Source organism: Melospiza georgiana, chromosome 6, assembly GCF_028018845.1.
Source record: "Melospiza georgiana isolate bMelGeo1 chromosome 6, bMelGeo1.pri, whole genome shotgun sequence".
Taxonomy (NCBI): domain Eukaryota; kingdom Metazoa; phylum Chordata; class Aves; order Passeriformes; family Passerellidae; genus Melospiza; species Melospiza georgiana.
In genome coordinates, this window is record NC_080435.1 from 25,946,970 (window position 1) to 25,967,026 (window position 20,057).

Genomic DNA, 20,057 nt, shown 5'->3' on the forward strand with positions numbered 1-20,057 from the left:
TGCTGCTAATACATCAGATTTTCAAAAGCTTTTGTGTCCAAATGTTTTGCCAGTGCTTGCTGAAACTCCTTGAGCTGCAGTAGTTTTCTATGAAACTTGCCAAAGCCAACTTACAGCCAAAGTAATACATGATAAAAATCCTAAATGGGGTAAAACATATTTGTGGGAAAGCTGTTTAAATGCACAAGTGTTCTTTACATAAATACTTCCCCATATTTTTTTTTCCATGTCTGGATTCCTTTTCTGATGAAAACAGAAAGTGAGGGGACAAAATCCTTCTGGGAAACTCATGCACGGGTGGATGATACCTCTTGACATGTGATATTCTTAGGAATACAGAAATTTATAAATCAGGTCATAATCAAGATCCTTCTTGTCTGTCTGCCACTTATTAGCATGTTCAAATAATTCTGAGAGATGAGTGAGGCAGAAACTCCTTTGTTTACGATGGTTATTCTTGCAGTGGTTTCCATTTTAATTATTCAGGCAACCAATGTACCTAAATAAATCTTAGTGCTGTATAACACACCAGATTACCCAAAGAGCCTTTTTCAAAGAGAGATGCAAACTGCTCACTGTCCCCTGGAACAGAGGTTATTTCTATTCTATGTTTTGCTTAGTGTAAACCAAACTAAATACTGAAGATCCTCTAGCTACCTTACATAACTTGTTTCTTTCCCTAGTTACTGCATCACTTGGCTTATAATCAAGTGGCATTTGAAATGCCTAATTCAGTTTCCTTTGTTCAGCTAAATCTTTATTATTTTCAATCAACCTCACTCTATATATCTTTAAACATGATATGTGCTTTATTTTCCCCCTTGCTTTTTATTTTTTAATTGGAAGCTGCTATGTAACTACCTCAGCCTAGAATCCTTTAAAAAACACAACAATTGCTTCAGAGACACGGTGAAAACTGTGATCTGAGTTGTTTGCATGTCTTTCACAAATTTTTTCCCTTCACTTCAAGAAGGATGGGCCCAGAAGGTGCAGGTCAAACATTTTCAGTGTTCCTATGCAATCACAGCTTGGGCTGGACTAGTGCAAGATATTCACCTTGCCATAGCAATGGCTGGGCAAGGAGTGGCAGGAGAGATCACTGCTGCTTGATATATGGGAGATTCTGATTAATACACAATGAACCAGGATGCCCAGAGAGCTTGCAGGATTTTTTTCTTTGCAGATTTTCAAGACCCAACTGAATAAAGCATGCTGGTTCTGGATTAATTGTCAACCCTGCTTTGGGCAGGCATTTGTACTACAGGATATTTGAGTATTTAAGTGTTTCTGGAAACATGAGATAGTTGAAAGCCTCCTCTTTTAAAGATGCTACATAGACTGTGTTCTCTTCTGAACACTGATAAATTTTAAATGCCCTTTGCATTTTTTCATGGTTTATACTCAAATAAATAGAAATGTGAGTTATTTCTGTGGAAATGCAAAATATTGATGTGATATCATCACCTAGTTAGTCTAATGCTATTTGCAATGCAGGCATAGAAGCTGAGCTAACACCTGTGTCTTACCATCACTGGAGGACTAGGATGCAAGTAAATGCCTGTGACAAAGTATTTATCATGCTTGTGCAGTGAGATAATACAGAGAAGTGTTTTATTACATGGAGGTGTGATTGGCACCAGAAATAACAGCTGTCAGTGAGAGACTCTCCAGAAATCCAAAAAAATTGCAATCATTCCAATCAGTGTTTGTAGTTTTGCAAAGCGCTTTTATATCAGGCTTCAAAAGAGCAGAGTTATAAACTAAGCAGAACAATATCTATTCATATTTCTTCAGAAATATGGTATGTAGTGTGCCAGAGGGCTGATTATAAATTAGGAATCCCAGAGAGAACCCCAGCAGAGATGGATAAAACAGTGAAGGCTAATGGAAAGAAAATAAGTGTGTCTGGAGAGCACAGAACATTGACACACATGAAGTGAAAACCTAGTAACACCCAAGAAGCTTGAAAATCCAGCCTGCAAATTTTGTGTAACTCCCCTGTGAAGATCAGTACAGGGAAGACAAGATGAGGTTGCAGCCCTGGCAGAGTGGGCAATCTGTGCTCCTGCAGGAGTCAGATCCCTTGTGCCAAAGCTGGTGCATGTTACACAGCAGAGCAGCAATAGCCTGGCAGCCCCATGGCTGGAATGCCACCTCTCCCACCAAACCAGGTCAGCTTTTGGTCTCCACGACTTTCCATGATGCCATGGAAAGGTATCTCCACCCACAGGAGTGATGCAGGGACCCTTGGGTGATATTTCCTATTATTGCAGGGAGATTTCAGATGAGAGTTACCACGAGCAAGAGACCTGTTGTGGCATTAGTGACAACACAGCTGTAGGGCACCCTTTCCAGAAGGATCCTGTTCTCTAAGTATGTCCTCAGTGTGATGAGGTCATATTTGAGCATGTCCACAGATCAGTCCATTCCAGTGCACTGTCCTCTCCTTATATTACCCAAGGTGCTGGGGCACCCTGATTGCTCAGCCTGAGGAGGCAGGAGCTGGACTCACCTTTGTGAGCATTAAGGACTCCTGGGGTGTTCTCTTTGCAAGCACTCCCAACACACAACTCCATTGTAGAAGGCCTAAGAGTTTCAGAGAGTTGGGATTTGATTCAAGCACATCTTTTCCACTCAGCATATTCTAGGTCCAGTGGCTCCTTTAAGGACAGATTTCAGAGATCCAGAGTGAAATCTTCCTTTTAAGTGTGTGATGCTTGCTAAATACTAATGGTTTCCAGAGGAAAAAACACTCCACTGGCTTCCCAGGCAACCTGAAGTTCAAGGCCAGCCTTGCAAAGGTGTACCATTCTGCTTGGATATCTGCTCCCTAACTCAGCCATGTGCATCCAGACTAGTGCATCAAAAATGTCCCTTTTTGACCCTATACTCTGATATTTCAGACCTGCTGTTCTTTTTAAATGTTCTTTCATAAATATCTGCAACCAACGCCCAAATCCTGGGATGCTGAAAATGAGCATTTGCTCCACTGAGTCGGTGTCAGCCTAACAGCTATTCCAGCAAGTGCTGAGTGTAAACCAGAGGGATGCACTAATTTTAAAGTGGTGGGCAAAGAACCCAATGTGCAGAGTGAATGAGGCTGTTTAGAGAACAGGGTTATGTAATTCATCTATTTTGGGGATCAGCCATCCCCCAAGTTCTGGAAAAGGTAACTGGGTTGGGCTATTTATAGAGTCTGCTCCTGCAGTTACAGCACAGAACAACACTCAGCTCAAGCCACCCTCTCTGTGCCCCAGGTGAATTTATACCTCACAAATGTCTACAGATCTCCCAGACACAAAGAGATTCAGGGGTCCAGGATGCACTCCCACCTCAGCATCTGTTGCACATTAGCATGCCCTATTTCCTATCAGCTTCTGACCATGCCTTGGCTTTTCAGGTCATTTCTATTACAGACACGCACAAAGATCCCTTTCAGGTTTCTTGGTGTAGGAAAGAGGAGAAGGGACACTAATCTTGGGAAAACTAATGCAGCAATTATCTGAATTATTCTGCTCTGTAATTTCACAAGGCTGCTAGGGAAGCTGGCTTAGGATCCTTCTTTCACATGATTCTGTTTCTAAGCTGCATTTATAGGATCACTGCAAAAGTATGAAGCCCTCTGTTACTATTACAGGATTATAATTGTGCAGAATTAATGAAAAACTACAGTCTGTACTCAGGGTCCTCAATCTTGAACTCATACAAAATTGTACAAATTACAAGATAAGAAGGAACAGTTTATAGAAGGATTGTACAGGCTTGGTCTGCTTCTTATGGATTCTGCTTTTTAGATATAAATATTTGTGCACATATAGTAATTGTTATCTTTTCTTAAATGGTGAGAACCAGACATTTGTTTAGGTAGTGGGCAGTGAGAAAAGGGCAGAGGAGACAATAGGAGGAAAGTTATCTGGGTAATGGTGAAAAGCCTGTTCCTAAGAGAGATTTACCCAGAAAAAATTAATATAAGGACTGGATTTCATAGGGTTCACCATTTTAATAATTACTAGGAACTATGGAAAATGAAGTGATTGCTTGGGCAGAACTGGTTAATTCTTACCCTCAGTAGCCTATCCCATGAGACAGGGAGATCACAGGGAAAAAAAAAGAATAACAGAAAATGAGGGCAGAAATACAGGGTTAGGTCCTCAATTACTCATCATTCTAGTTTGTCATTCATGCCCAGTGCAAACTGTGCAAATTTGGATTTTTTACCTAGTCCAAACTGCAGAAATTAAAATGACAATGTGCAGTGCATGCAAGTGATGATCTAGGCCCGTTATAAAAGCAGAGAAAATTAAGATGAAGAGCCTGAATGTCACATGGAAGGAGACAAAACCTATGATTAGATTTCAGTGGAGGTTAAGCAAAGAAAAAACAGTTAAGGATGAAAGCTTTTTAATTGAGATAGTCTGTATAGCATTCATATAAGGTGCTAATCTTAGTGAACTAGATTGTCAAAATTACTGTGAGATTTTCATGTTAGTAGTGATATTTCAGGAGATGCTAGGGAAAAAAATTAGTTTTGAGAAAATTTCTGATGAACACAGGAATATGTTTTAAAAATATAATGAAAATAATATGCATGGATTTAAAATTAAGAAAATTATTAGTTTGAATAAGAATTTGATTTTGACAAATATTAATAGTCCAGGCAATATTTTATGAAAAGGCTGTATTAAATAGAGCAGGAAAAATACAGAAAATGTGTTATGTGTTAGTAAATAATACAAATATATGTAAAAGTACATTAAGAGATTATCACAAAGAAACTTCAGGTCAACATTTATATCTTTGGAGTTAATTTTTGATAAGTATTCACCTAGAAGTTTTCATTTAAAGGGGTTTATTTCTGGGACAAGGTCCTTAAAATATAACATAAAGCATTTTATTTGCTGCAAATTATTGCTCAAATAATGAAAAGCTTTGCATTAAATACCACATATTTTTCATTCTTAGTATCACCATTATTAGAGGGTCTGCATCTCCTTGTATCTCCTGCATAGCACAGGAGATATTTTCTTGTTTTCTTGTTTTCTTGTTTTCTTTCAAAACCCAAACAATGATTTATGCCAGTTCTGTATGTTTATGAGTCTTTCAGTAGCCTGTGGACTGAGATTGTTTCAGGATAGTCACTGGATTGCAGGAAAGGTCTGAAATGTCATCCTTCTTTTGTGAATTGCACTCGTCATTGCCATGAGATTTCATCAGGGTGCTTGCTTGGGCGCTATCTGCTCATCTGCAGTGGCTGCAAAAGCAGGGGAATATGAACTTGAGCTATCTCTTCAGGAGGGAGGATAGAAAAATACATGGCTACCTGCATAAAACCTGCAGTCCCTCTCTGTTTTATCCTCTATCATCCTGAGTCTTCATGGTTCTTTTATGCAGAGCTGGCACAATCATTCTTACACTAGTTTTGCTAGGTCAAACCTGACACTTGCAGGAATCTGTTGTTTGTGATATTGACTATTCAAACCTTTTTTAGCAGATGTCCTAAATGCTTTTTAAATGTTGATTTTTATAGAATGTGCATGTATGTGATTGTGTCTGCAGATTTTTACTTAAGAAGAATTTTTACACATTTTTCCCTTCCTGAATCCCAAAGCCTTGAGTGAAGTGCTTGAGACTGGCCAAGGAACGGGAGTGGATTTTAGACTCATCCCTGTTTCAATATTAGATGCATTTCCCTCTGGGATTCCTTGTGTTCCAAGATGTGCTGTCCTTGTGTGGCTTGTCAGGGATGCCGTGGTGGGTTCAGGGATGACACAAAAGAACCTGAGCCCTCATTGGAACCCTGAGTGCCCTGCGTGGCACTGGAAGGGAGCTCAGGCCTGCCCAAAGCTCTCAGAGCCAGCAAGGGCCTGGAAATATTCTGGCCTATGTATAGATGTGTGTGAGTAGGCATGTGCATAATCCAGTTTGCTATTATCCCTAAAATCCAATGATCCAACAGCAGTTCTGAGTGTTGTACCAGCTTCCTGCCCTCTGGAAAAGGTCACAAAGTACTGTATTGTTCATTATAGCATTGCATTCAGCTGGGCATTGACAGCATGGTGTTTCAGTGTCATCAGGGCTAATATTTATTGATTACTGACTGTAAAATAACTTACCAGAACTTTAAAATCCAAATCAAAACCTAGACTTACACTGGCAATTCTATAAATACTATAAATATTTAGTGTACAATTCACTAATAGAACTTCTATAAATACTTACATATTTAGTGTACAATTCACTAATAGAACTTTAAAAGTGTGCCAATATGTACTCATTGAAACTTCCTATGGCTTTTCTCATTGTTCAGGATGCACAACAGCATTTTTGTTACTGACCAGTGAAATATGCAGAGAGTCAGAGGTAGCTCTCTTTCATGGCTTCCTTTGACAGCCATTTCAGCATTCCTCTAGGCTGCTCTGGGCTGCTTCACCAAGCTTCAGATTCTTCTCATGAGAGGAAGATGAGGTAAGCAGGAGCCCCCATCTGGTCTTCAAAAGATTCACGTAATGCTCTGTGACATTCCAGGCAGCCATCCTCCAGGGTGGCATGCAGAGAGCGAGCTCTCCTGCATTCCTGATCTCTCCAGCAAGGCCTGCCATGCCCATGAGAGGTCAACAGGGAAATTCTGGGATAAACTGGACATGGCTGAGTTACGCTGAGGGCAAAAGGAAGTGTCCATTCATTGCGTGAGTTCCATTGAATTATTTTACTCTAGGAATAGTTTGGGTCACAGTTATCATGACAGTCAGACATCTCCCCAGGTAAGTGAACTTGAAGTCAGGTGTCTGGGACTAGAATCTACCAGCTTCTGTTCCCTCTCTGATCTTTCAGTTTGCAATTAAAATGTTTGCAATTAATCCATCTTGGTCTGAATGTCCACAGACTAGGAAAAAAGCATCATCAGTATATACTTTAACCAGAAAGGAAACAGGGAAATTCAGGAATACTGTGATTCTCAAGTGAAAGATTTTATGTAACTGGAGAGAAGACATACTGGTAAGCAATTCTGTCCAAATGCACAGTTGCCAGTAGCTGCTAAAACCAAATTGTATGAGGACTGGACACAAACTCGAACTGTGATAGGTGATCTTTTGAGAAATCCTTGTGCTGTTTTTTATCCAGTTAGAAACTCTCATGGGCTTGAAGCTTCATCTGGCTGCATGAACCCAAAACCCACCTGAAGATGCCCAACATTGCTTACATAAATTACTGAACATGCTGCTGTGGTATTTGAAAAGCCACAAATCTTGTCAATCAAATGAAGTTCTAAGGAGTTTACTGACTGTCACTTTGGCTCTTCATTGTGTCAAGACACAAGCATTCCTTGGACACATTTAGAAAGTTGCCTCACCAATCATCCAGTGTGTCATCAATTACTTTGCTCCCCTGCTCAATGACCTGCTAATATTCTTTAAGCCATAGGTGCAGTTGGAAAGCATTTTATCTGGAGCTGCCCTCTGCAACAAGCAGTGTGGGAAAAGCCTGCTGGTGGAAATAGCACTGGAGGAATCTCCCTGCAGCACTGAAGCCTTAAATCTAGAGAATGGAGACTTCTGTAGGAATATTAATACACCAGATTACATCAATAATTTTTGAAAATGTGCTTTAATCACTGAACAGTAGAATTGTAGAAAGTTTTGTGTCCTTTAAGCATATTCCGGTGATGTACCTCAGGATGGGTTTAATTTCAAGATGTAGTATAATATTTTCCCATGACAAAATTAATAGAATATGTAAAAAACATTTTAAAAATAATTCAGGATTTTTGCAATATGGTCATTGTTCATCTACCTGGCTGTAAAATCTGTCTCATTGCTTTCCCCTTGTTTTCAGCCCTGGAGTCTGATTACATCCAATGGCACAAATTCAACGTCAGTGGCACACCAGCTGCAAATAAACAACCCAGATTTCTTCATGCCCAATTGGTTCAGGTATCTGTACAATCTATAAGGGAAGGTCAGGGAAGGGTAGGTTGCTGGCTGCTCAAGAAAAACTCTTGTCAGAGGAAAAGGCTGGGGTCAGCTCTTCCCTCCACACTGTGGTTCCAGCACTTTGGGTTTTCAGCCTCTCCCTCATCCTCAGAAGTGCCATCCCCTGCCCGGTGTCTGCAATGCTGCCTGGCATGGAGAAACCTGTCCTGTAATAAACTTTAGAGAATTTATTATTATATTGTCTCATCTCCATAGAGCATTTTGTGAGTTTATGTGAAGGTAGAAGAGAACACCCTATCAAGCTTGGATCTAGCCTGAGAAAGTTTGCTGTTGTGCATGAAGAAACAGTCACATATGTGAACTAAAGTCTTCTACATATCTTTGTATTTCAGCCTAAAAAGGTGCCCATGCTCCCTCTGGAAACTCAGAATCAATCCACCGTGTTTTCCCTCTTCTTATTCCAAGAGAAGCAAAAATTGTCTTCCATAGGTCAGGTCTCATTTGTAGGCACAAAGAATTCCTAAGAACCTCCAGATTTTTTCATCCATACTTTGCCTTTGTATTTACGTGCACAGTCTTGTACCTACAAAATATCTTGAAATGCCTTTCAATTGGAAAGATAATATTTATTTTTTCTGTCTGTTGTTTCTTTTTTGTGGCAGTGCCTATAAATGTGGGTAGTTTTAAGCCTCTTACTGAACAGCAGTTCAGCAGTTGTTAGCCCTGGTTTCCTGGGATCAGTTCAGTAGTGCCCAAAACAGATCTGAATTATTAAAAGGATGCTTAAGACAGGGAAAAATTTGAATCTGAACATGAATCATCCTCTGACTGAAACATTGAAAGAGCTCAATACCATTTTCAGCTCCTTATTAAACACTGGATACACTGTGTCCAAACAAAAGTGCAAGCTATTACAGTGTGTGGTAAAAAACTGCATTCACTTGGTCCATTATCTGCCATTCCCACATTTGATATGCCAAGTTTAGCAAACAGGGATGACATTGCATAACTTACTAGCAGCTGTATTTTCAAATGACATAATTTCTGGCTATGAGGGAGAATAATCCAAATCAAGTAAGTTATTTTTTCTGCATGTAAAGCGATGCCCATTTTGAGCAAAATTTCTTTAATTACCATCACAGGCTCTATTTGTCTAGAAATAATGGGCACATACTGAATATTTTTCTTTTTGTGTCTTCACTCTCCTGAAATAAACTGCATCTTTTTCAAGGTATCAAGTTAAGCCATCTTTGTTTGAAATTTTAGGTACAACCCATCACTACCTTTGAATGAAAATGTCACTAAATTTTCTACCACTTGTCCTTTACTTCAGCCTTTGCTGTCACATGCTAAAGTTCCATATGAATGCCAGGCCTCTGTTAAAAAATGACCTTGAGAGTTTCATCAAAGGTTTTGCATATGTTACAGTAAAACCTAAAAAAGAGATTTTTCCACTGCCAACTGTGTGGAGATTTTAAAATCCTTGCCTGTTATGCCATTCCACTGGACATGTTTTAGTCACATTATGCCTAGGAATATCCTTTAGTAATAGTTTAGTCATGTTTTAACCTACAGTTTAGTATCCTGGTGTTTCCAGGAGATCCAATTCTCTTAATAAAACACATTCCCAGGAATCCCTGATTTAAGGGAAGGATATTGCCAGCTGACAATATCTTAACTCTGTTTTCTTGGACTTGTTCAAGTGAATTGCTTCATTAATTCTCACTTTACTCACTAATCTATAGACTGAGGGAACCATGAGATCTCTAGAGCTTTTTGGAGTTTCTGGTTCTTCCCTCCCTTTCCCCATGTAATTTTACAACTCTTTATGAGATACAACAGGACCATAGCATAAGCAAAAAGCATTCATGGTAAAAGCAATAATATCTTACAAATTCTGGGTTACAATGTGCAAGTGCAAACTGTTTTATGGTTGTGGATCCTTGCTTGAGTTTTTTAGGGAGAAATACACTGGAAATCAGAAGTAGAATCTAACACAGGAAAAGCATTTTGCAGCAAAAAATAATTTTTCTTCATGCATATGGGAAAATACTGCTGATTTACACATTTCACTTCTTAGAAAGCAGGCAGAATTATATATTTCTTTCCCAACATTTATAAAGTCCTATTTTTTATCTCAGCTGGTTCAAATGCCTTCATTCCACTTAGCACATTGGGGATATTCAGGGCTATTCACAGATATAGGTAAAACAGAGCAGTGAGGGTCTAACAGCATTTCAGCAACTTTTCAGTGGTACCAGCTCATTGAAAACTTGATCCTCTTTCATTCTGGAGGCTTCTGCTCCTTACTAGTAAATAAACTTTATATCTGATCCTGAGTGACTGTTCTTATTTCCCACAAATATTAAAAGGATTATCTTTTCAGTATTTTATAAAAATATTTAGTTGTAATCTTTCACTTGTAGATCACTTACTGTCTCATTTAAGTTTTACCTGCCTGCATTTAACAACTCAAAATTTTCTTTGCAATTCCTTCCAACAGCTTCAGAGCTCACAGAGTTATCTTGGGCACAACTCTGAATTTAAAAGTCAAACTTCCTCCCAGCTTCCCAGGACTGACTTTCTGCTGAGGCCTCTTTACCCTGTAAATGAAATGTCAAATCAACGAAAGCATCTGAGGGTGGGTACATGAGGGTCAGGAGGGTGTGTGTGACAGTGACATCAACTGAGACAATAAAAGGGCTTCCAAGTTGCTTAGAAGCTCTATTTTAAAGTTACATTTAAGGGGTCCACTAAACCAATTCAGTGGTCTTTAAATATACTTGACATCAAGAGACAGTCATCTGCTGACATACCCAAGCCAGAAATCTCTTAAACATTCTATCTGGTAAGTATACTCTACTTTTTACCAAGTTCTCTGGAAGACTTATTAGAATATTTTATCATTGATTCTTTGCCCATTTTTGTGTTAGTTTCTCTTCAGACTATCTTAAAAAATAAGTCAATCTTAGTAAGGTCAAACTGTTCTGTTATCTGAACTAAATCTGTGAAATGGAAAAGTCAGAGAGAGACAGTGAGTGAAAAATATCTTGAAGTGAATTCAAGTCCTGAATTTCTAATCCTGGGTTAGATGGACTGCCAGGACCTCATTGATACTGTCATGTAAGAGACTGTGTTACAAATGCTTTTCTGACCTAGAGCAAAGCTGCAGAAACTATTGCAAAAAATGGCATTGTGGAGTTTTCTATCTCTTAGGTTTCAGTTACTCTCTATCAAATTTCTTAAGTGGCAACAAAAAGATGCCTTTTCTGCCTGCCAATACTGAAAATTCAGACTAGAAACTGATATTGGAACTGGGTTGCTGTAGCATCATCAGTGGTAAATATTTTCTAAATATATTCCAAATGGCAGTTCTGATGATGATGTAAAAATCAGAGGGGAATTCATACAAGAAATGCAGGATTATCCCTGATAAAATGAAGGGCATAATTTTAATTTTTCTTCTGTAACTCAACAGTGGCTGGGATAACTCAGTAGAGTTATGCCTCTGTGCAAAATTGTCGGGGAAAGTGTCAGCCTCTTCATTCTAAAGAATATGCAAAAGAAATAGAGAAACAGAAAGTTTTATTCTGTGATTTTTTTTTTATTTGAATATCTATACACAAGTATTTCACTGGACTTGAAGGCTACAAAGTCATAATGATGATGATGATGACAATAATAATAATAACAGTGATAATGGAAGAACATGGTGCTTTTCACCCAATTATGCAAGAGATAGGTACCTAGATGATGGTAATGATGGTGATGATGATGATGATGCAGGGCAGCTAAAGCTGACCAAAATTCATGGAGTTCCCAGGGAGTAGCAATGAGTTGCTCACAAAATTAGTATTAGAAACAAATCCTTCATTTACATTCCTTGCTCTAGCCAGTTTCACAAAGAAATGTTTTCCAAAAACTCTTGTCTGATGTTTCTCAACTTATTTTACCTAATTTAAATTTGTTTGGAACAAACAGAAATAACTTGAACTACAGACTTTACGTGTATTCATTTCTACCTTTGCAGACAAAATGACTTCTATAAGAAACCTGGCCCAGGCTGCAATCATTTTATGTGCCATGTGCTTCATTACAACCTCTGATGGAAGACCAATGGTGTAAGTACATTATGTCACACTGGATGGCTTTTGCTGCTCCTGAGAACGTGATGGTTTGTATGTCCTGTGTGTGTGAGTTCTGTCCTTGCTTTTGAACCCCTCGAGAGCTGGCCAAGCTCTGTCCTCTAGAAACAGCTCTAGAGATCTCAGACACTCTGAGTGTATATATATATATATATATATATATATATATATATATATATATATATAGTGAAAATAGGCAGCTGAGTAGAGAGATAAAAATCATGTAAGTCTTCTCTTATTATTCAAATTGGATAAGCTCCATGCCTTGGGGCTCTACACAGGGGAACATCTTTTGTACTGTAAGAATCTAGCTGTAACTTAGACACTAACACCCACCAGCTGAGACACAAAGCCACAGGGAATCATACTTCCTTAGCTCTAGTGATCACAGAAAACTACCACTGAATAAATCCCATAGCTTCATTGATCACTTACCTAATGTTATAAAAGCCCTAAGCTCCTCTGCAATAGCTGAACTAAATTATAGGAACAACATTGTCACAAAACTGAACTACTTCCCACTTGTGAAGCCTTCTCACTGATATATCCATTAACAATAACAAATCACCCCCCACTCTCCCTCTGTCACCAAAGGGGTACTGGGGACAGCCAAAGGTGACACAGAGACTCCATCATCAGGAGGCATGAAAAGGCACTTTATTATTAGAAATGTACAGTCCTTATGGAAACAATGGTGGCCCTAAGACCTGATTGGCCTTTAGGAATCTTCTCTCACACTAGTGGTGAACTATGAATAGCACACTCTGGAGAACCATATCTATAAACAAAGGTTACAGAAAGAGAAATAATAGTTGTTTGAATTCTTTCATCGAAGTTTCCCACAGCTTCTACAAAGCTTCCCAGGATTTTCCTGAGAGAACCATGTCTCTCTGATCAGAGGATATGTGTCAGGACCCAGGACATCCCTCTGGCTGTCCTGAGCAGCCAAGACCAGGGGTCTCAGAGACCCTGGCACAGAGCCCAAAATGCCCCTGTGGGTTTGATTATGACCTGTGGAGCAAGTAACCAACCTTAGATGAAGATCTGTAAGCCATGACAAATTAAGTAGAATGATAGTGAATTTACCACAAGGTGAAAAAGTAGATTTTGAGGTTTTTAGAATGGGAATTCAGGGGGGCAAGATGGTTGTAGATGATCTGGCTGTGTCCAGCCTTTCTCTTTCTTCTTCTTCTTGGCCTCCATCTTCTGCTGTGATGTTGGCACTTTGGGATTGGTTTAGAATAGAAGCTCACTGTCTAACACAGGTGATAGGTATTGGGAAGTAATTGTAAACATTGTACAGGTAGTTTTTAGTATAAAGACATAACACCGCCCTGGGGGAGGCAGAGTGCCTTAGGCTGTCTTGCTGAGCTGACCTCAGCAGGCCAGGAGAAAGAATTTTATAGATAAGATACAATAAACCACCTCGAGACTGAGAAATGAAGAGCCCTGACTCCTTCTTCAAGCACCAGGCTGGGAAAAGAGACTTTCTAACCCATCTCGGGGTCACTCTGACAAGGTAGAGGTCATGACAGATATGTAATTACTACATCCCTCTCTTCCCCAGATGTCATTCTGTGCCTTACACATCAGCCAGGCAGCTCCTACAGCTATGTATTGTCATTCCTTACAGAAGTTCCCAAAGCTGGGCCTTTGGGCCGAGTTCTGGAGCCCAAGAAGGGCTCCCACGGGCCTGTCTTTGCTCTCCTTTGTGCAGGAGAAGGTCGGTGAGCGAGATGCAGCTGATGCACAACCTGGGTGAGCACCGGCACGCGGTGGAGCGGCAGGACTGGCTGCAGATGAAGCTGCAGGACGTGCACAGCGCCCTGGAGGACGCGCGCACCCAGAGGCCTCGCAGCAAGGATGACGTGGTGCTGGGCCGGAGGCTGCTCCCGGCAGCGGCGCAGAAGAAATCCCTGGATCTGGACAAGGCTTACATGGATGTCCTCTTCAAAGCCAAGCCGTAGTGAGAGCAGCCAGAGCGTGTCTGTCCACGTGAGCACGTGTCTGTGTAGCATTGATCAAGTAGGGCATTTCATTCATATTTATTCCAGCTGCAGTGAGGATTAAAGGCTCTGTTCAAGGCTGTAGCCCCGCCGAGTGAGACATTTCACAACCAAATAATAAAATGTATTTACAGTCTACCCAGGAGCGCTGCTGGGTACATTTTGGCTGATGTATTTTATAAATTGCCAGCATAAAAGGAAAAAGAAACCCAAATCAGTAAGCAAGCTGGAAAACCATTTAAGGCCAGTTCTACAACTCTTCCATGGGCAGTATTTGTGTGTAATCACCAGGCCTGCTTGTGCTGTTAACCAGGAAGGAATAAATGCAGGGGAGCCTGTCTCCAGAAAAGGGCCTAGGGTTAAACTTTGTTTAACTTTGTACTAATGGAAATACATAAATTAAACCCACATCTATTTTCAGAAGAAGGCCTAAAATCAGATGAACATTAATTACATAGCAAAAGCTGCATGATAATAATTTAGGATTAAAGACTGCAAACAGAAAAGAAATAGGATAGGAAGGCAAAGCTTAAGATTAAAGCACAAAGGGATAAAACTAAAACAAATTCTGAAGAATTTTGCAAAATACAGAAACAAAGGGAAGGTTTGATTACCTTCTCCTCCTCCAAAAGATGAAACCCTATAATTAAGTGCAGAAACAGTGGGAGCAGAGATGGTAGCACATATGTAAGTCTGGCTCTAACTATAGAACTGGGAAAGGATTCTACACCAGACAATTACAACTGAAACAAAAATCTTGTGATACATACTTTTTCCCCTCATTTTCTCTATAAACTATCTGTCTTTGAACATCTGTATGTTGTGCTAGGCCTCATGTGTAATTTATTTGTGAGACCAGTGGCTCTCATGAATAAAATTACTCATTTCCCTAACCAATTGATTGTAGAATTGAGATCTCAGTTTTCCTGACCTCCAGAAGGAGAACCATTAACATGCAGAAACTAACCTGGGAGAGGAACCGTTAGCTGCAATACATTCCAACTCCAAGCAGGACTCAGAAAGAATTGTATAGGGAAAAATCAATTATGGCAATGATTTTAAAAGGCAGCAAATACAAAATGGCTTTGATGGGCTGTGCACATGTGTGCTCAGGAGCCCCCCCAGAATAATTCATCATTATTCTGATGAATAAGAAGCAATTCCCAGCAGGAACACTGGTGGCTGCCTCCCCATTTGCCACTGGCAGAGCTCAGAGCCAGAGGAATTGCTGCTCTAAGCCCAGGTGGATGTTCCCAGGCTGGCTCTTATTTGTTTGTTTGATGTCTGGCACGCCTTGGGGAGCCTCACAAACCCCTCTAACTCCCCACAGATATAGATGCAGCCTGCTGAGGGCTGGAGATGTGTTTGTAAGCAGAGACCTGCCCATGCTCCTGGCCATCCTTGCAGCAATGCAAAGGCCCTGGTGCTGGGAGCAGATGTACCAGGGCTCTGTGCCAACTGTCTGCTTGTAGAAGCGAGGCCTTAAGGTGCACTTTCTATTTATTCTTTAATCAGGCATCTGTGCTAACTTCAATAAATGAAATTGCATTTTTGTACCTATGTCTCACTTATATATTACCAAATAAAGTGGACCAAAAGCTCTTGGACATTATTTTAAAGCATAAGAACTGACTGGCCTGTGACTGTTTGGATGTAATTTACAATTTAGGGTAAGACTATGAAGTCATTTAATTTTATGACAGCAAAATAAGCACAAAAGTTATGATGAGAGTAATTTTTATTTTCCATTCTTCCAGCATACAAAATCACAACGGTGGTTAAATAAAAAGTGTTTACCTAGCACAAACCTATTGATATCCCCTTGCAATAATGACACACACATAAACTATATAATCTTCAAGTGCCAAAATCAAAACCTGTTCCATTTTGATCTAAAAAAAAATAATTCTATTCTCCAAACCACAATTCCTCCTAATCTTCAGCTACCCAATAGATGAATGATGACTACAGAAATATTTAAACTTTCTGTACACTTGCAGTATGACTTTTCAGGACTAGAGACAACATAGTATTGTCTAGTCCTAGTGCTAGGTAATGCCCATTAAAAAGAAGATGGAATATTAATATAATTACTTACTAATTATCTAGAAAGTACATTTGTTATGGATTTTCAGCTTAAACTTCTGATCAGTGTAGCAGTAGTTGCAACAGCAAAAGGTTCAGTGTGGGGCAGAGGATGTTATCAAAAACATTTCAATACCAAAAAAATGCAAAGATTCATTTTCACCTGAACAAATGTGCAATTTTGGTCATCGCCCTTTCATAGACTGAGGAGACCAGAAAGAGGATGGTGAGAAATTACTAGGCCACTGAAACACTTATATAAATCTCATGATAATAAATTGTAACAACAGCAGTCAGAAAAGAAATAAAAGAGGCATGATAAATGTAGATCAAATAACAAGTCCAGATGTGGCCTCACTGGGGTCAGGAGAGGGGAAGGATCACCTTGCTCTGTAATGTGACAAAGGGCTTTTTTGGCCTATCCTGTGCACATGCATACTGACTGTGCACACCTGTTTTTTACAGAATTCTCAGTGAAAATCAGTCTGGTCTCTCACTGGTGACTCGTTGAAAAAAAAACCCCACCAATATCAATATTGATCCTCAGGGGGAGCTAAACAGTAGCACATGGATAAAAACCCCAATGAGCTCATGAAAATTCAGCAAGGCCAAAATCACAAGAAGTCAAACAGAAACAAGACAGACTGCGAGATCTGTCGGTGAAACCTCCTGCTGGCTATTTGACTGATCTGGCTGTCTAAGATGCTCCTGACCTTGCCTGCTGTAAATGCTTGTGTTTGGTGTTGCTTATTCACCACTGGGCGTGTGGCATCTGACTCCTTGCCTTGTTTGCACATTCTGACAGATTTTGTGCCAGCTGCTTGCCCCTCATTGTTCTGCTGCTGGCTTTCTAGAACTGGGTGGTTTGTTTCTCTGGCCATTGTTGAAGGATAGAAAAGAGAATTCATTCAACAGATTCATGGTTTGCTGTCTGTTGCAGCAAAGCTGCCATCCTTTATGGGGTGTTTGGATATGGCACAAGTCTTTGCTTTCTTGTCCCCTCTTCCCCTCCTGTCCCCAATGTGCATGAGGATTTGTAAAGACCTTTCCCCTGGTATGGAAATCAAACCTCCTTGTATTTAATAACAATGCATCAGAGACTGTTTTAGAAAAAAAGACAAATGTTTTCTTTAGATTTGAATCTATTTGGGGCTCAGTATTGAGTTATCCTCCCTCCTCTGTGCCATGAGGAGTGGGAAGGGTTTAGCGGCACCTGTGACACTTCAGTACATTGAGGGTGCCTGAACTGCAGGACAGGACAGTTCTGCTGGGGTCTTATGGAACGACAGCCACGTCTACTGATTGTATTCTAAACAGACTGCAGATTAAACTCCCTATTTCCTCTAGGGCTGTACAAACATAGAGTTGTAACTAAAACCAGGAATCAGTTTTTGCATGAAAGTTGAGATATCAGAGACGCCAGCTCTCCTAGATATAAACTGTATTATATGGCAGCTGGCCCGCCATCATCGCCCTGAGCGCTGCTCTTCAGGGGATATGCCGGCTCCTCAGAGGGGATCCCGGCTCCACAGAGGAGATCCCGGCTCCGCAGAGGAGATCCCGGCTCCACAGGGAGAGCCCGGCTCCTCAGAGGAGATCCCGGCTCCGCAGAGGAGATCCCGGCTCCTCAGAGGGAGATCCCGGCTCCACAGGGAGAGCCCGGCTCTACAAGGGAGATCCCGGCTTTTCAAGGAAATCCCGGCTCCGGAGGGGAGATCCCGGCTCCTCAGAGGAGATCCCGGCTCCTCAGAGGAGATCCCGGCTCTACAAGGGAGATCCCGGCTTTTCAGGGAAATCCCGGCTCCGGAGGGGAGATCCCGGCTCCTGAGGCGGGATCTCAGCTCCACGGAGGAGATCCCGGCTCCTCAAGAGGAATCCCGGCACCTCAGGAGGAATCCCGGCTCCCCGCCCCGCCGTTCCCCACGGCCGTCAGGCGGCGCTCGCTCTCCAGCACCGCCCCGGCCCCTCTCGGCGGAGGGTTGCGCGGGGGATGTAGCTTGTTTCTACGTGACTTGCCGCCATTTCGGTTTTGTTAATTCATTTCACTCCCCGCGGTATTTTTCCGCTGGGTTTTTATTCACAGGCTGCAGCTTCCTCACCCGCCTCAGGGCGCCCCCGGCCGCTCCCCTGGCAACGGCGTCCCGGGCGCGCCCCGCCCCGCCCCGCGAGTCTCGCGAGATGCGGGCGCTGCCACCGCCTCCTCCGCGGCGCGGGGGCGGCTCTCGCGAGAGCTGGCGGCGGTGCCGGGCCTGGCGGAGCGGCGGCGGGAGGCGGCCGCGCCGAGCCGGTGAGTGTGGGCGGGTAGGCGGGCGCGGCTGGCGGGCCTGTGGCAGCCTTCGGCACCATTCAGCCCCATTCAGCCCGGCATCCCGGGGCTCCCGCCGGCCGCACCGGCGCCGCTTCCCCTGCCGCAGAGCCTCTGGATCGGAAGGCATCGCCGGAGATCCGCAGTGAGCCCCGCGGAGCAGGTGGCGCGGCCAGGTGGGTCAGGGGTGTCTCTGAGGAGGGGCTCCCGGCGCTGCCGCGGGGTTCGCACCCAGAGCCCGCAGGCACACCGGCCCCGTGCCTCGGCTGCTGTGTGCCGTGAGCGGGCTGGGCTCGGCTGCCATCCCCGGCTTTCATCTCGTGTTGTTTATCGGTGGCACCTGCGAGGCCTGTACAGGGACAGTGGTATTGCCTGACAGCCGTCGTGTAATTCCTGAGCGGTCATTTACCCTCTCAAACGATTTCATCATGAGTCCAGTGTCTTTGTGATTCTTTTTTCTGTGTTACCATATTTTATTTGTAGAAAATATCAGCTGTTTATATGATAAATCTGCCATAGTACAATTACTTGTTGCAGTTGCCTGTCATAAGGTTTTTTTCTTTACATTCACTTTTGTCTGTAGCTGCCATGTCTGCATCTTTTCCCTCTTCGTCTCTGGTCCCTTCCAGTGCGTCACTTTAGAACCCTTTTCTTTCAGAATTTGGATCGAGCTCATCATAGACCTCTCCCAGGTTTGTTCCTGTCACTTGTCTGGCTTCTTTGTCCAAAGGAGTTGTTGAGCCTTGTGTCTTTTTGTTCTTTATTGTTGGCTGCCTCTTACAAATTCGAATACATGCTTAAAATCTGGCTTCTCAGTAGCCTTTTGACTGTTGACACTGTTCTCCTTACTTCTGTTTGCCTGTATTCTTCATGGATCACCTTCAGTGATTCATTTGAAGAGCACTTAGCTCTGTTGTTGCTTCACCTTTCTTGATCCTTTCCCTGGAAGATACTTTCTTTTCCTCCTAGGTTTGCCAGAGAAGCAATTCAAATTATCAGCCTCACTATTCAGAGTCCATAACCAGGTGGTGCATACTTGTTATCTTTTTTCTGAGCTGAAACACTTGTCTCTGCATCATCTGGTGTTGGAATTTCTGTAGCTTGAACACAAGTACAGTCAAAAGGAACTGGATGATTTTTTTTCCTTTTTTGTTTTATCCATTGCCCTGTAGTTAGGGCAGTCTGTTGCACTGTGTTTGGCAGGTCTGTCAGTGTGTCTTGGACTGAGTCTCTTGCAAAACATCAGAGATTTTATTTTCTTTTCCTGTTAAGATTGCCAAAAGCCTTTGAGTATTACCCTGGATTTGTACCATTTCTGTCTCCAGACCTCGTCATGCATCCTGCCTGTGCTTGCCATTGCCCCCTGTGCAGGTGGTGCTGTGTGAGGCTGCTCTGGGAGGTGTTTTCAGCATGTTGGTGTTTGTGTGTTAGTGCCAGGGAACCCAGGGGTTAAGAAAGACAACAAGCTAAAGCAGCTTTCACATCCACATTAAATTCCTTCCTAAAGCCCACTTTTCCTTTTAGGCACAATTGCATTTGGAAATGGTAACAGCTGATGTGTGGATGACATTGTGTGTTAAATTAG

The 20,057-nt window shown here is 41.9% G+C and overlaps 2 protein-coding genes across 8 annotated transcripts in view; both read left to right on the plus strand.

Annotated features, from left to right (window-relative positions):
- Positions 1-11,966: 11,966 nt before the first annotated feature.
- Positions 11,967-14,043, plus strand: PTH (parathyroid hormone). Its single transcript, XM_058027261.1, has 2 exons — positions 11,967-12,052; positions 13,794-14,043. Exons 1-2 carry the CDS (start codon positions 11,967-11,969, stop codon positions 14,041-14,043), a joined length of 336 nt encoding a protein of 111 aa, XP_057883244.1.
- A 4,387-nt stretch (positions 14,044-18,430) lies between these two features.
- Positions 18,431-20,057, plus strand: part of BTBD10 (BTB domain containing 10) — a 28,789-nt gene continuing 27,162 nt past the window's right edge. For 3 of the 7 annotated variants that reach the window (XM_058027176.1, XM_058027173.1, XM_058027179.1), the window contains exons 1-2: positions 18,494-18,648; positions 19,131-19,164. The gene's annotated coding sequence lies outside the window, so the exon portion shown is untranslated. Of the gene's footprint in view, positions 18,455-18,493; positions 18,649-19,130; positions 19,165-20,057 lie in introns of those variants that run through there. The other 4 variants (XM_058027174.1, XM_058027180.1, XM_058027178.1 and 1 more) reach the window with 3 other exon arrangements.